A 17,798-nucleotide genomic window follows, 5' to 3' on the forward strand; every position below is an offset into this window, starting at 1 on the left:
GCACGTTTCCACAGGCACTTTGAACCCTTTAAACAGTGCCTCTTTTGTTTTCTAAAACCTTCAACTGACAGCTTGATTAGGTCTGCTACAGCCTCAGGCTGTGGTTCAAGGAGGATCTGATGTTTTAGTGCCTTGTTTGTGGTTCAATTGGTTCTCACAGCCCCTCCTAAATGTATAAAATCTAACACATACAAAGCCTAATTTGTCTCAAAATGCATATTGGATGTATTAGTTAAAATGAAACAGGCATCGGATAAAAAACAACGCAACAGTTAAATCAGTCAAAAGTGATTTTCATTGATAATGTCCATGGTTGAATTTGGATCAATTAGGGTCTTGCAGATGTGCAGAATCATGCCTGACCCTGAGGCATAAAGAATACAATCCAATTTTCCTCAACAAATGTAATAGCATTAGGCTGGATAAAAACAGGCAGCTCATAAGGGAGGAGTCTTTTAAAAAACAAGAGAGCTGAAAGAGGCTCAGAGAGACGCAGCTCAAAGGAAATAGACAATATCCAGCAGGCTTTATTTCAGATGAATCTGAAGGCTGAAAAGCTGTTTGTTTAGACGTTTCAATGTTTTTAGAGTTTGAAAACGACGGAAAACTCCTTTGCTTGATTGCTGGAGGGAAACCTACCTTGATCTGAAATCAAAGAAGAAAAGACTGAAAAGTTTGCGTGAGTTTCTGTCATGCAACAGATTTGACAGCAGCACCGGAGAAAGAGTCTTTGTTTGAACTCTTCAACTTTTTCCAAAGAGACGGAGGAGAGATAAGATAAACAGTGGTAAAAAAAAAAGTAGTTTGGACAATCTCTCCAAAACTCTTTGCAATAATGAGGATCTTTAACAAGCATCTGCGGCTTCAAGATGTCACCATCATGTATTTCACTGCTCTGGCTGCACTGATGGTCATTTTGGTGGCTTCTTACCAGGCACCCTCTTTTCCTGTTGATGTGTCAAGTATCAAACAAAGCCCTTCCAGATCTCTCCCGCCTCTCCCCATGCCTTTCCGTGCTCCCCTTGACCCCCGAGGTGAGCTTCAGCTAGCCTGGAACATCAGTTACGCCAAACAGGAGATCTACATGGAGCTGCAGGTGGCAGAGCTCAAACACGGTGTGGTCCTGGGGATGTCTGACCGCGGTGAGCTGACCAATGCAGATTTGGTAGTGCTGTGGGATTCTGGTACCAAGAGCTACTTTGGGGTAAGAAAGCCTTTGATATGTAAACACCTCTGCAAGGCAAGAAACAAGATTTTAAGAAATTAGGAATAAAAGTCTAACTTGACTTTTTTTTATAAGGACAGGATTCAGTTACCCTCAGTTTTTTTGTACAAACAATTGGTGCATAGATCTGTTTCATGATCACGTATTCATAAAGGATGTTATCAGCTCCTACTAATTGGCGATTGTTCAAAGTGCACTACAGTAATAGATTAAATTCTTCTGGGAAGTGTTAGCAGATATTTGCATATCAAAGTTGAGTTCTTGTGCTAATTTAGATTTGCGAGTAGCCTTATTTCCATTTTGCCACACATAGGCTTATATGATAAATCTAACTCTCAGTTTTGTGAGGTTCTCATCTTCCTGCAAAAATATTCATTGAAGTGAAACTCAAATTCATTTTTGATTTGATTTTCATATATTGTTTAAGGCTTCCTGGAAGCAGCTGCAGTAACGTCAGTTCTAATTGCCTCCTTTCAATAATACATCTGCAGAATGTCGGTAGATGTCATTTTTCTATAATTAAAAGTTTAAATCAGAAACTTTATGAGGAAAAAAAGCTTATTGCAGCCAGCAGTAATTATAATCTTTGGTTGTTGGGTAAACAGTCAGACAAAGTACGCTGCATCTAGTGCACACACTGCTAAACAACTCCTCTGATTCACACAGTCCTTAGTATTTTATATTGGGAATTTTAATTAAAATACACAAGAGCAGAAAACAGATTAAGACTTGACCCTGAGAAGAGATTTTTTTTCTAGAAGCTTTGTGGGAAAATACTCAAGCTTTGGATAAAAGTCTCAGGAATTTATTTTTATTTCAAGTCAAATTGATCTTATTTGAACCTAATCTTATCTGTGTATGCTTCATTAACACGATAATTCTGCTGTTGTGCATTCACACTCACACTAAAGTTCAATTATTTAAACAAGTCTTTTAGCAGCCATACGTTTAATTGAAAATGACATTGAACAAAGGTTATTATAATAATACACCTTCATAAAGGTGATTTATCTTCACAGATTAACATTTCTTCTGCTTGTACAGTTAGAATTATAATAGCTAAAATAAAACAAAAACGGTAATTTTCTAGAACATATTTCTGCAGAGCAGCAGGAGTTTATCAAAACTGATTTGTGGGCAGGACCATTGGCGCAAAGTAAGCCTGCCCCTACTGCCCAAATCCCATCTGTTAACACACTCGGCCGCTGTCTTACAGCCCCTCACAGCCCCAGCCTAACATTACTGGTGAAACAAAGATAGTTAGCAATATTGGAGCTATCCAGCCGTACAGTTTTGAACCAGGTGCCAGCTCAGACGAATAAAATGTAGATGTACATGGATCTAGTTGTCTACAAGTGGATGCATCAGAATCGAGCGGCGCAGGGAGCTTGTGGTTTTACTGTTGTAGCCTCAATATTTTTTCGTCTGCTCCTGATTTGTGATTTGATTAAACAAAATACTCCAAAATTCAATTTTAAGCTTAATATTCTCAACGTCCATCTTGTGAAAAATGACACACAAACATGTTAAAAACACAACTTTCATCTGAGTGGATCTTTTAAGTGATTGAAATGTCAGCAGATGGGAAATAATCTGCAGTCCCCATCTGTGAGGGAAAATGACAGGCAGCTGTGATTGTGAAAGATTTTAATGTAAATTTGATCATTTAGGTGCACTCAGATGCAACAACCTTTTAGTCTTTAACCAAGTTTGGTTCAGAACAACAAGCTGAACTAGAAAATAAAAGGTCGAAGCAACGCCTCTCACAAAGATCAGACTAAACTCATTTTATCTCATGGGGGTGTCTGATTGCAACAAGAGTAATTTTTGTCTTTCCAGAAGAGGGTAGTTGTTGCTTTGGCTCAGAATTAAAGCAAAGATTTTCATCCACACATAGAACGCTGATGTAATGGGATTACTAAAGTCAGTAAGTGAAATAATGCAGTCTCTTTGCAATCACTACAGCTAAAAATAAAGAAAAAAAATTAAAAAACTCACCACTATGCAAAACCACAAGCTTAGTTTAAAGTATTTATGTGTTGAATCTAAAGAAATCCCACACATATGATTAAGGCAGCACAGATTGCACATGTTCTTTATAGATTTGGACTCACTGTTTTTATTTTAAAACATACTGGCTGTCGAATTGTTGCAGTTTGTGCGGAACAGTTATGTAAGAGGAACAAAGAGGGGGACAGATTTAAAGAGAGAGAATTTAGGTGTTATTCTGGACAGGTACAAATGTGAGAAACATAACAGAAGCAGATAGACCGAGTCGCTGCAAAAGCCTTCTGGCAGAGAAGAAGAACATCCTGTGCTGCAAGATGGGATACTTTCACAACACCAACTGCCACACTTTGACTTTTGTGTTTTAATTCTCCGTGGAAAAAACAGTTCCAGTTAAATGTTGGGTTTAATATTAACAATTTATGACAATTTTTCTTGTTCTCATTTTTAATAGGTTTTTCTTGATTTTGGTTATTAAGGTTTTGGAGTTTCTGTATGTTTAGTTTTTGTTTACATGGATCCCATCCTATGGTTGCCCTTTAAATTGGCAAAGGAACTGTGCCTGAACCTCTGCTGCACTCATGCTGTCTTAATCACTTTTTGCAGTCCTATGTCTGTGATGTATGTAGTTTTCCTTTCCTTCAGGATGCATGGAGTGATAGTGAGGGCCACGTATCCCTGGACAGCCAACAAGACTATGAGCTCATTGAGGCCAAAGAAAAACCAGATGGATTCTATCTGCTCTTCAAAAGACCATTCAGCACCTGCGATCCTAAGGACTACCTTATTGAGGTGAGGGAAGCCTTTTTTTTCCAAGTGTTTGACAATTAAAATGAAATCAATCAAAATAAGAGATACTGATGTCTCTTTAAAACCAAAAAATATTCTTACAAGGAATTAATGGCAAAAGGAATTGAAATTAATCACAAATTGCCACCATTCTCCACTTTTCTTCTCATGCTGAGGTTATGTGTCTCCATGAGCAGGGTGGGCTAATGCACTTTGGTTGTAGTTGATCCACTCCTTGTAGCAAAGATGTCACGTCCAATAAGCTTCCAAAGGTTTGTAATACATGTTTATACATATATGAAAAGCTGGGTTTGATAGATTAAAAAACCCACTAAATTTTCTCTGCTAAAGTGCTTATTTTGCCATTGGCTCTTGTTAGGAGGACTGGATTGATAAAATGTAGAGAAATACATTGGGAACTTAACAATTTATGTGTTGAAGAAACAGGAGACCCAGCAGTGTGTGGAGCAGCTCTCCTTCTTCTCCTCCTCCTCATGCTGGTCACACACTGTGGGATCCCATCCTTTTTTGGAAGACAGCCATCGTGGTTGTTATGGTCATTCTGGCTCAAAACCAGCACATTTGAAAGCTAACCCGAGGTTAAGGTCAGTTGAGGTCAGGACTGCAGAAGGTGGTGAGCATTATTTTGGAGGATGGAGTTCAGATGGAGTTTTTTCTATCTATCTATCTATCTATCTATCTATCTATCTATCTATCTATCTATCTATCTATCTATCTATCTATCTATCTATCTATCTATCTATCTATCTATCTATCTATCTATCTATCTATCTATCTATCTATCTATCTATCTATCTATCTATCTATCTATCTATCTGTCTATCTGTCTATCTATCTATCTATCTATCTGTCTATCTGTCTATCTATCTATCTATCTATCTATCTATCTATCTATCTATCTATCTTGCGGGGAATTTTTTATTCCACTGATCAGGGTTTTCATGGTTTTACCCCTTTGCTGCAGACATAAACTCAATACTCATTACTATGACAACAACAACAACAAAAAAGAAAATAAATTGCCATCATTTGCCCAAGAAAGCACATTAGCTGATGGGAGATTTGAAGTGCTCTCCTCTGTTGCTTTGCCAGGAAGGAACTGTGCACATCATATATGGGCTCCTGGATCAGCCTCTTGCCTCTCTGGAAGAGCTGAACCTGTCCAGGATCCACACAGGAGTACAGCGAGTGTTGATGCTTCGTCCTGACGACCCGTCGCCCACTCTGGGCCCAGATTTGCAGACAATAGATGTTGTGGCCCCTGATGTCATCATACCGAGTCAGGAGACCACCTACTGGTGCTTCATCCAAAAGCTGCCTGAAAACATGCCCAAGAATCACATCATCATGGTATGAAGAGTGCTAAAAACACTCAATATTAAATGTGTTTGCAGTGTTGTGGGTGTATAAAGCAGTTTTATTTCTTTATTTTAAAAACACGATGCGTTTCACCACAGACATTAACCTTGGTAATATGTGGATCACATAAAAAGACAAAAAAGGTATGATGCTTCTGCTTTATATCTGTTTTCCTGTCAGTATGAGTCAGTGATAACTCCAGGCAACGAGGCCATTGTACATCACATCGAAGTGTTCGAATGTTCCCCAGACATGATGGACGTTCCTCAATACAGCGGCTCCTGTGACGACAACATGAAACCACGAAAACTTAATTACTGCCGCCACGTGCTGGCCGCATGGGCTATGGGAGCAGAGGTACGTTGACACAACCCTCCATCGGCAGCATACCCAACCCAACTCTAGCCAAAGAAGTCATTTTTTTAATTTAAAAACTCCTCAAGTTGTAATAATAAATGTGTCTATTTGCAAAAGGTTTAAAATGCAGATTGACTAAATGGAACAGAATCCGGAACCACAACAACGATGTTGCTGAGTCTTCTGAGAGACAAACAAAAGCTCCCACGCGCAAAATCTAAAGGCCAGAAAGGCTTTTTTATCAGGCTGAGCTGATCCCACGCACAGCCCATTCATAAAGATTCTGCATGTGGGATGAGCAACCATACATAGAAACATTCCTAAAATTCACGAAAACACAAATAGACACACAAGAAACACATATGAGAACTGTGATGGACATATTAGTTTTATGATTTCCAATCTACAAACAAGTACCTTTTAAGGATTTTCTTTTCTTTTTTGTTTTGTTTTCTCATGAAGACACTGACTTTTAAATGAGATATAAATGGGTCTTTTTTATTAAGAGGACAATCTGAAACTGTAAAAACTTCAGCTATGGTTGGTTTTACAAAGTACGTCGACATGACACCTCAAGAAATGAAGGCACATTCAACAAAATTAAGCAGATTTTCTTTTTTATTTACAGAAAACCTAATTCTTACAACTTAAAAAATGTATTAAGTTAAACACATGTTCCAATAATTCTGTTGGGTTACTCTGCAGACAAAACAACAGAATGTTCCTTATTGAATTGTTTTAATTTAAAAATGTTTAATTTTACAAACATTTTCTTGTGTCATTGTATTTATTTTGGTGTACAACACTTCGTATTTACCGTATTGCCTGGTAAAACAAATGCTATAAAAAATAAATGCTTAATTTGATTTGATTTAAAAGCAAAATACTAACCTGCGAGTTTCAGTTGGTGATTGAACTGATTAACCAGACTTGACTGTTTAGGAAAAGGTTAGGGTGGGAGTCTTTCATGTATCTGACAACCTTTTAGTGCTAAACCAAGAAACCAGACAGCATTTTTTGGGAGACTGCTGGGAACTGATGACTCTGCAGTCTTCTTGGAGCCATTGATTCAAATCTATTCCTGTTTATATTTAATGATTTCATCCACACAGAAAGTCTTCCTTTGATTGGAGGACTATTTAAAAATTCCATTTTAAGAATCTACAGTATATGCTACATTTTTGGTCAGACAAAATCACCAAGCTTTGTATCTTCCTGTAAACTATAATCTATCCTTTTTATTAACATTTTCTACTGCTTTATTAGTCAATACCTCTACATTTTTTAATCAAGAAAAAGACTTTAGTGGGTGACAGGGGCGTGTCTAGTAAAATGGTCCATGGGGCCATGACCACACCAAGAGTTCTATCAAGCAACCCCCCCCAAAAAAAACCTGCTCTATTTTGTAGGTTAATCAACACTCGATCAACACTCATGCAATCATCCCCCAACCATCCTTAGTAAATGATCAGTTAGAAGTCGTTGAGGTTACAATTTTTCTAAATTTTTAAATTAATGGGGGGGTGTGAATAACGATTTTATTTATGATCGCCTATTTTCAGTACCTATCTATTCTGATCCGATCATCTTCAGTACCTGATTTATCCTGTGCAGTCACATGGGCCACTTTCAAGTGAGCGCGGGGCATCACCTGAACGGGTTGCCAGCCCATTGCACGTTCACACACAGACAACCAAACACACATACACAATCACAAGCGAGAACATTTAGTCACCAAAAAAAACAAAAAACAATGAAGCCTGTTTTTAGACTGTGGGAAGCTGGAGTGCCTGGAGAAAACCCATGCATGCATGAGGAGAACATGCTGAGGGCAGCTGCGATTTAACCAGGCCTTCTTGCTGTGAGGCAACAGTGCTAACCGCTACACCACAGTTTTATTCAAGGTTTTATTCTGATTTTAAAAAAATTATAATTCATCTCTGCAATTAGGAAAAAACAAAGGAGCAGTTTGTACAGTTGTATTACACACCTCCAGGAAAGAAGAGAAGGTGTCCGTCCATCCACCAGATCCTTCACCTGTAGCTTTTCTTTTTCTGCCTCCTAAAACTCAAAGAAACACCCAAACATCACATAAAAGAATTCAAAATCTTCTCCAACTAGTGGGTGACATTAAGGTGGCTGAGCAAGCAAGCAGCCCGCCGGCCATATAAAGCAAACCAGACAAGGACCGGGGAGGCTGTCACCATATTTCTCTGCACAGCTCCACACAGTATCACATGCACGCCTGGCCCCTCTCCGCTTGAATTACCTGCCAGCTGAACAAAACAAGCAGGGTACTTTCTATGAGCTGCGAAGACAAGATTAGCTGGGAAGGATTCAGGCCTCTTTCATCACCTTCTCGTGGTGTTGTTTTATTCTTGTTGGCACAGTATCAGGAGGGTATCAAAGCTGTTCAAAACAAAACAAAAAAGAGGAAGTTTGAAAGACGGGCAAAATATCTGATACTCTGAATGCAAAGAGGGAAAATCACAAGGGTGTGTGCACTCATGCTGAAAAATATGTCTCTGGGGCTTTTACTGTAATGGCATAAAAGGTATATTAGGTTAAAAAAAATCTACTGCAACCACAGAGATGGAGAATTTACCTCTAGGTAGCAGTTTGGAGGTTTTTAGCATTATTGTCATCTAAAATCTAACAATATAGAAATCCTTTAAATGTAAAAAAATTTTTTTCATATTTCTTTTTCTACAACTGATAGAAAAATGTATATTTTCCAAAAGCTGCATTTTATGTTTTTTTTATTCAGGAAAAACTCCTAGATAACAAAATTTGACTTTTAGAAAAATAAAAACATTGATTTAACCTGCCACTTTAGAAAGCATCATTTTTCATTTTAAAGAACCAGTCGAGTCCAGTTTGACACATTTATCATCAATGACTATCTGCATGTTGTGCAGAAATGCAATATTTTTGTTAAACTTCTCAGAGAACATTCCAAAATGTGTTTTGTCAGAGAAGTTGTTCTTATTGTTGAAGAATTAAGAAAAATATCTTCTCTGATTCCATGAAAGCTATGCATTAATAAAGAAGACTGAATCATGCATGTGCATGATATGTGTGCGCTTGCAGGCTTTCTACTATCCTCCGGATGCTGGCTTGGCGATAGGCGGTCCTGGTTCTTCAAGGTTCCTTCGCCTGGAGGTCCATTATCACAACCCTCTTCTCATTGCCGGTACGCACAGCTATTGCATGAATACTTTATTTCTCAGGGAGTGTTTTTTTCCCATTTATTTAAAGCTAAAGATTATTTTCTTAGAGCAAACAACTTCAGTCATTAATTTTAGATAAATTATTAGATGTATTATTTGGTCTTGCAAAATATCTTTGTTGTCTGGTGTTAGATAACAAATCTACACCAAATTTTTTATGGTCTTGTCACATGTTTTCAATATAAGATAGTTTGGAATAATTTTGGTGACTTTTATGATAATTATGTGAAAGAGCGTTGTTGGAAAAAAAATCTAGGGGAGAAACATATAAAATTTCACCCAAATCATTTTAACTTATCCCAATAACCCTTAAAGGCATATAGCCGGATAAAACATCATACTATTAGTAGACAGTACGTTGTGTACAGTCAACATTCAGCTCATATATAATCCCTCAAATGTCATAATTTCCTTCAAATGACACAAACTGTATCTGAATTTGTTCATATTTCTCTGCGTTATTTCACATTTCGTAGTCTTGCTTGGGGTGAAATCATGCTGGATATTGAATACAATCAATTATAGAACAATCCACAGGACGGCAGCCGTTTACATCAAGCACATGAAAGTTTCAGAATTCTGCATGCAGGTCGGCGTGACTCATCGGGGATACGACTGCACTACACCCCCCGTCTGAGGCGCTATGACGCGGGGATCATGGAGCTGGGCCTCGTTTACACGCCTGTCATGGCCATTCCTCCAAAGCAACATACTTTTTACCTCACTGGGTACTGCACATCCAAGTGTACTCAGACCGTACGTAGAAAATCTTAACTCACACAATTCAGGTAAAGTGGAGTGAAGAGATTATTCTAAAAAAAAAAATGGTTGTATAACCTTTGTAACACATCTCCTGTTTGTGTTACTCAAGGCTTTGCCTCCAGGAGGAATCTATGTCTTTGCATCCCAGCTGCACACCCACCTGGCAGGTCGTGGGGTGAGGACTGTTCTTGTGAGGGGGGGCAAGGAGGTGGAGATAGTACAGGAAGACCAGCACTTCAGTACACACTACCAGGTAAATGGCTTCCCTGCACAGAGACGCCGCAGTTTAATGTTAGACTGAAAGATTAGACCTGACATGGTACCTGATTTTGATTAGATCACATCAGCAGCTAGATTATTATTCCACCCCTTCAATCATTAGAGCTGATTTTTTGTATTTAAACAACAAAAATAACTGTTGCATGCATAATAAGAATTTTATCACTGTGACAAACACATGAGGCAAACAAATTAAGCTAATGAAGTCATAAAATTGTTTTTTGATAGTTCAAACAAATTCCAACTAAATGTTACTATACAAGGATCAAATAAATCACAAGCTTAAAGACAAAACTAAACAAAACTAAACAACAAAAAAACAAAAAAAGCACATTGTTTGATTTTAAATAATTTATTTCTAAATGATGGTGGAAAATAAGTATTTGGTCAATAACAAAAGTTCAACTGAATACTTTTTTAAATACTCTTTGTTGGCAATGACAGCAGTCAAACATTGTCTGTAAGTCTGTTCCTGGCATTTTGGCCCATTCCTACATGCTGATCTCCAGAGCAGTGATGTTTTGGGGCTGTCGTTGGACAACATAGACTTTCAACTCCTTCCAAAGATTTTGTGAGGGGTTGTGATCTGGAGACTGGCTAGACCACTCCAGGACCTTGAAATGCTTCCTACGAAGCCACTCCTTTGTTACCCGGGTAGTGTGTTTGGGATCTTTAATGCCCTTGCTGATGGAAGGAGGTTTTCACTCAGAATCTGACGATACATGGCCACATTATTTCTGTCCCTTACACGGATCAGTCGTCCTGGTCGCTCTGCTTAAAAGCAGTCCAAAAGCATGATGTTTCCACCCCCATGCTTTTACAGTAGGTATGATGTTCAGCATTCTTTCTCCTCCAAACACGAGTACAGTTCTTTTCAAATAGTTCTATATTGATTTCATCTGATCATAGGACATTCTCCCAATCCTCTTCTGGGCCATCCAAAAGCTCTCTATTAAGCTTTAGACGGGCCTGCACATGTACTGGCTTTACCAGGGGAACACGTGTGGCACTGGGGGGTTTGAGTCCCTGGTGGCGTAGTGTGTTGCTGATGGTAGCCTTTGTTACTTTGGTCTCAGTTCTTAGCAGGTCATTCACTAGCTCCCCCTCGTGTGGTTCTGGATTTTTGCTCACCCTTCTTCTGATCATTCTGACCCAATGGGGTGAGATCTTGTGGGGGGCTCCAGATTGAGGGAGATTATCAGTGGTCTTGTATGTCTTCCATTTCTTAATAATTGCTGCCACAGTTGATTTCTTCACACCAAGCTGCTTACCTATTGCAGATTCAGTTTTCCCAGCCTGGTGCAGGGCAACAATTTTGTTTCTGGTGTCCTTAGACAGCTCTTTGGTCATATTGGAGTTTGGAGTGAGACTGTTTAAGGTTGTGGATAGGTTTCTTTTATATAGATAACAAGTTTAAACAGATGCCATTAATACAGGTAACCAGTAGAAGACAGAGAATCCTCTTACAGAACAAGTTACAGGTCTGGGAGAGTCAGAAATTTTACTTGTTTGTAGATGACCAAATACATATTTTCCATCATAATTTAGAAAAAATAAAATAGAAATAAGGCAATGTGATTTTTTTTTCTTGTTTTGTCAGTGATTGTTGGGGTACAGCTAAAATTAAAATTACAGTCTCTCTCATCTTTTTAAATGGGAGAACTTGCACAGTTGGTGGCTGACTAAATACTTATTTGCCCCACTGGAAAAAAGAAAGTAAAATAAAAAAATAAAAAAAGATGTATTTAATAAAAAATAAATAAAAAACATTGAGTTATGATAGTCTAGTGTTTTTTTGAGTAGCTCCCTGTCCCAGTCAATCCAGATTCATGTTAATAATTATCTAGAGCTGTCTTCATTTCAGTTAATTGCTTTCAGAAAACTCTTAAAAGAACATTGATTTGGTGACTAATAGATCAGTATTTTATTATAAAGTACAATTTAATTATCATATTGTTTTTTTTAATCCAGCTTTATGAGAAACACAAGTTTATTTTGTATAGCTTTTGACTGGCAACAGAAAAGTATTTAAAATGTTCAGGGGCCTCATTTATAAAACTTTGCGTAGGATTTACGTCAGAAGTGGCGTACGGATGAAACATAGGACGTGCCTACGCACAGAAATATTCGGATTTATAAAACCGTGGGCACGCACATCCTACGCATCTTTCCCTTAATAAATCACAACCAATTCTAAATGTAACGCAGCTTTTGCGGCTTCATGACACGCCCATAGTTGCCCATAAATAGTCCGTGAAACGCCCACAAATGAATATTCATTGATTGCGAAACCATGGCACACACCGAGAGGAAATGAAAAAAACGTAACTTCACTCAATGTGAAGTAGAATTTATCGTTGGCGAGGTGGAATAGAGGAGAAAAATGTTGTTTGGAGGGCACAGTGTGGGCATTACTAATGCCAAAAAGGCACGTGAGTGGCAAACGGTGGCAGACGCCGAAAATGCTGTAGCTTCACAACCGCGGACCGTGGCCGAAATAAAAAAGAAATGGTCGGACATCAAAGTCGAGGCGAAAAAACTTCTAGCGCTCCATCGGGAGGAGGGGGGGGGGGGCCCAAAAGCCCGCAGAGGTCCAACAGGACGGCTCGAGGAAGTCGGAACCGGCTCATAAGCCACTCGTCCTCGTTTTCCAGCAAGTCTTCTTGCTGTCTAAAGATGCGTTCACTCCGAATTCTTCCATTTGCCACATCTTGTAAGAGCGTAATTACGCATTGTGATGGGGCATTTTATTTCCCTCCATTTAATTGTATCTGACAAGCTACAGATGTCGGTAATAATCGACGTGGAAATGGGAAACTGATCAGCGCAAATGTTATTTCTTGTTGCTTTATGAATGGTGAGATATACGCCATATATTGTTTTATCAAAAATAAAACAAACTAGGCACATGCATGAATATCATAATTCCATAGCTTATGAAGAAATGTTTTGCTCTGAAAACAACTTTCCCCAGTGGACAATTAATATGTCTTTCCGTCTGTCCGCACGCCCGCACCTATCTGCTCCGCCAGACGGACACATTAACGAGAATATCAGTTTTGTACATTATTTCGTTCTGTTAACTATATTATTTATGAGGATGAATTGCACAACATGCCAATATTGCAGAATATATTTCATTTTTCTTTCTGCAAATAAGTGTTCATTTGAATTTCTGTTGTAATTTTCGTTTGATTTTTTTTTTGTTTGTTTCACTGCTAATCGATCAAACGGGTGTTCGTGTAGGCTGTTAATTGTAAGACTTGCTTTGTGAAGTCTTCATGTTATTTCTGAGAGGCAGTATTGTCATTTTCACTTTCACTTTTACGTGTTTCTTCCATCTGCCGACGGTGTCGCCGTTTCCCATTTCACCCGTTTTTGTGCGTACGCCTGGGTCAGAGCTTGCGTGAAGGACCGCACATTTTCCCGTCAAGTTTGCTTTTTATAAATCTCTACTATTGCGTAGTGAGTGGCGTACGCCTTCTTTTGTGCGTACGCAACGTTTATAAATGAGGCCCCTGGACATGAAGAAATTTACTTGCAATTTACTTCATAGAAATTTACTTTGTTGCGCACACCGTGACAAAGGACCATCCCTTGCCTGCAAACCCGTAGCTACGAGTCCAGCTGATCTGCTCAAAGACATGCACAAGCAATGTGCGCATGACTGCGCAATAGTACGAGCACAATTGCAAGGTTTAGTATTCCGTGTGCACCATTTAGCAATCCGTGCTTAGGGTTTATCAGATTTTTTTTCTTTTCAACCCCTGGCACCTGGAGGGCTCCGTAGAATAACCCCCACTGAGTTATTTTTACTCTGCACATTTTAACTTCAAGCATTAACACCAGCACTTGGAAAATGGGGGTGGGGCCTTACACTAGTTTGACTACAAAGATTCGACACTGGGAATTTGCTGTGCAATCTTCAGATCATACATAAACTGTGCTTGTACTTCTTCCTTTTGCATCATGGGTTCGTCAAAAAATAAAAAGTGAATTTTCTGGTGTTTCTATTTCTTCTACAGACAATCAGAGTTCTGCGGAAGATGGTGAACATTTTACCTGTAAGTCCAAAACTGCTTCCTGTTTTAGTAACTAAACCAGAAGACAGAGGAAAGAATTTTTCTCTGCTTGTTTTAAGCGTGATGCTCCACATGCTCTTTTCTGTATATCATTGCATCAGAACTTTTACATGCAAAATAATATTTATCAATTAGGAATAAACTAAAGAAGGATTCACAATAGGTTTTGCAATGCAAATCCAATATTCGCTTTAAAATGTCATGTCTTGTCATAAATGATCAAATATTGTCATAACTGTAGCTGTGAGAGGTTATTTATGATATAATTCTGGCCTATTTGTGCATTATCCCGCAGGGCGATGTCCTTCTAACAAAGTGTACTTACAACACAGAAGACAGGAGCAAGCCCACAGTGGTGATGAGCAATATTCATATTTTCCTATGACTAATAATCTTCCCCAGCCTCTCTGGCGTTTGCTTTTACTTTTGTGTGCTGGTTCCCTCAGGGAGGCTTTGGCATCATGGAGGAGATGTGTGTCAACTACATTCACTACTACCCTCGAATTCAGCTGGAGCTCTGCAAAAGCCACATCGACATGGGATACCTGCAGAAATACTTTAATTTCATCAACAGGTAGAGGCTGCAGATTTCCTTGAAACGGTTAGAGATTCACTCTCCATCTTTTGCATCTTTCTCAAAAATTCTCTGTATTGTCCGACTGGTACAGAGCCCTGGAAATGACATTGAAAAAAAAAATAAAAACACAAATTATTCCCTCAGATTATCAACTAGAGGCCACAAATTAGTATTTTGTGGACACAAATTGACAAAAGCCCTGGACTTCACTTAAAAAAATTGCTTAAATTAAATTGTTCTTTCAAAATAAAAATTAGTGGCCACATATTAGTAGCTTGTGCACACAAGTAAGCTTTGCATTTTGTTTTCAAAAATTAATAGAGCCCCGAACTTGACTTTGAAAAAAAAAAACTTTCTTCAAATTAATAAATTGGGGCCACGAATTAGTATTTTGTGCACACAAGTAAGCATATTGTGGACACAAATTAGCATTTTATTAGCATTTTGTGCCCAAAAATTAGTATTTTGTCGACACAAATTGCCATTATGTGCGCAACAATTAACATTTTGTGCACACAAATTTGTATTTACAGATGCCAATGAAATGCTTATTTTTGCGAGCCCTGGACATAACACATTTTTTTTCAATTGTTTTCTCAAGTCAATGATTTGTGGCCACAAATTGTTAATAGAAGTTAAAGATACTAAAAAACTATTTTGTTCCCATCAAATAATAATTTGAAAGAATAATTTGTTTTTGATTTTTGGAATTTCATGCCCAGGGCTCCCTTTTTATATTTTATTTAAGTGAGGTTTTGCCTTAATAACTGACAGCTTCCGACACTTCCTCCTCCCTCAGTCTTGTTCAGCTTTAATTAATTTTGGCTCCTCCAGGTTCCATGGAAATGAACAGTGTGTTTGCGGTGAGGTGGATGTGACTCAGCAGTTTTCTCAGTTGGACTGGGATGACTTCACAGGAGAAGTGCTAGACTCTCTTTATAACACAGCGCCCATCTTCATGCACTGCAATCAGTCGACTGCACGCTTGTTTCCTGTAAGTCGCCGGCCCGACACCAACACGTTCCTCTGGAAAGCATGTGGTTCACAAACCAGGACACTTATCCTGTCCCCACTGTTTACCGTGATAACATCTCTGCTAAACTATGCAAAGAACGTAAAAAGTTTATTTGTAAATTTCAAATATCATTCCATGTAATATACTGTTTTATTAAAAAAGGAAAAAAAACTAGACTTTAGAAAGTTTGCCCACTGGAACATTTTAATGTTAACACATATTCTAAAAGAACTGAGAAAATCAATATAATAGATGCAAATCAGCTTAATAGAATTCAAAGGAAAATCCAAAATAATTTTTAGAGTTTTTCTTTTTTTCCATCCAAAAAGACGATAAGAAAACCCCTGAAGTCACCACATCTCTTCAGAGCTGGATGTCTCTGTACAAAGACATGCTTAAAAACATTAAAAGGTAGAATCTCAGAATCTGTAGGCCTCAGTAAACGTGTTTACTGGTATAGCTCATGACAGGACCAGCAGTAAAAGCCTTTTCTCTCTTAAAAGTGGAGGGTGGGCACGCGTCTGCTCATATAATAATAATCATGTCCTTTTAACAGTTAGAAGTGAATGTTTGCAGCATGTGTGCATATTATTCCTGGGCACAATTTGCAGAAAATAATGTCACAATAACTGTTGTGTTTGCATGCAACTGTGAATTCCATATCAGAGGATTTGACTGGAAAAGAAATCACAGAACACCCTCATCAAAGACCTGCTGACAGAACCTTGAGACTTTTGCCACTAATGTATACAAACCTTCGCAGCCTTGAGTAAAATGTAAAGAATGGATCAAAGCTTTTCTATAGTGGCATGTAAATACATAGAATTCAAAAATGGGAGACCTTTCTTCACATTCTACTGAGCAGTAGCTGTTTAAACCCAGCTTCTGAATGAAAAGTGAGGCTGCTTGTTAAGTTGCAGTGTAAACATGCAGACCCCTGTACTGGTTGCTCAGATCAGAGGGAATAAATTAAAAAACAACGGAGGAACTCGTCAACGTTTTCTGCAAGAAAAAGAAAAACTTCCTTAAGTAATGTCAGCATTTTAGATCAAATGCATTAAAAATGAATAGGCGAGAAGATGAACTGTGTTCAATAGGTTGAACTTTAAAATAACATTTGTAGATGTACTTAAAGTCCCCCTATTAAAAAAATGTTCCCAATGGTGTTTTAATTATGATTATGAATTATGATTTTTTACCAAAATCCCACAACCTAAATGCCTTGAAACGGCGTATTTAATGTTTGTATGAAGCCATTGTTTCCACAAATCTCATCTACATGGGTGCGGCCATTGGAGCTGAGCTGAGTAGCCCCGCCCTCAAACCCCCCTTTTTGATGACAACTGTTTTGCATAAGTAAATAGCTTGACCATAGACTGTAAAAACAATGAAAAATTAATATTTTATATGGCTTTTTATTAAAATCTTGAAGACTTGCATATGACGTCTGTCAATATTTTTCAATAGCTTCCAAACCAGGTGACCCAACAAGTCCAAATACATTCCAAATCATGGTACCGACATACCAACCTAAGACACACCACTTTGTTTTTGCAATAATAGATGATTTTTTTTTTAATGAATGTTTATATTAAATGCTGGAAGCTTGATCATGATCTCTGATATTTCTTTTCAATAGCTGCCATACCATGTGATCCAATGAAATAAAAATGTCTGCCGAATTGTGGGCCCTACTCACCTACATCCGACACACCACTTTATTTTGTAATTTTAATATAAAAAATTCATATAAAATATTCCTCATCAACAATTGAAAAAACAAACACTTTCTCGTCTCTAAATGAAAGCTTTTGAACATTTACATGCAATTTTTTTTCCTTCAGGGCGAGTGGGAAAAACAGCCTATTCCAGTGGTGACCTCCACCCTTGAGAAGCATCGCTACCCCTGCGAGGGAGGTGCAGTCCCCACCAGCTGACCGGTCTATGCAGGCCGTTCTGGAGTTTCCTTAAAGGATGGAGCTTTAAGAAAATTAAACAAGTCCCTGTGATGTGGTTCACTTCCACTTTATTTTATGTCCTCTGATTGTCAAAGTAGTCTAGTGTTTGCTGTAATAAAGACTTCTGTAAACATTCA

The 17,798-nt window shown here is 38.2% G+C and overlaps 1 protein-coding gene across 1 annotated transcript; it reads left to right on the plus strand.

Annotated features, from left to right (window-relative positions):
• Window positions 1-443: 443 nt before the first annotated feature.
• Window positions 444-17,798, plus strand: dbh (dopamine beta-hydroxylase (dopamine beta-monooxygenase)). Its single transcript, XM_004074831.5, has 12 exons — window positions 444-1,204; window positions 3,878-4,024; window positions 5,135-5,392; window positions 5,582-5,758; window positions 8,849-8,951; window positions 9,578-9,744; window positions 9,860-10,003; window positions 14,055-14,093; window positions 14,407-14,466; window positions 14,558-14,685; window positions 15,523-15,682; window positions 17,548-17,798. Exons 1-12 carry the CDS (start codon window positions 836-838, stop codon window positions 17,638-17,640), a joined length of 1,845 nt encoding a protein of 614 aa, XP_004074879.1. The 5' UTR covers window positions 444-835; the 3' UTR covers window positions 17,641-17,798.

The sequence above is a fragment of the Oryzias latipes genome, chromosome 12, assembly GCF_053564925.1.
Source record: "Oryzias latipes strain Hd-rR chromosome 12, Olatipes_Hd-rR_3.1".
In the NCBI taxonomy this organism is placed as follows: domain Eukaryota; kingdom Metazoa; phylum Chordata; class Actinopteri; order Beloniformes; family Adrianichthyidae; genus Oryzias; species Oryzias latipes.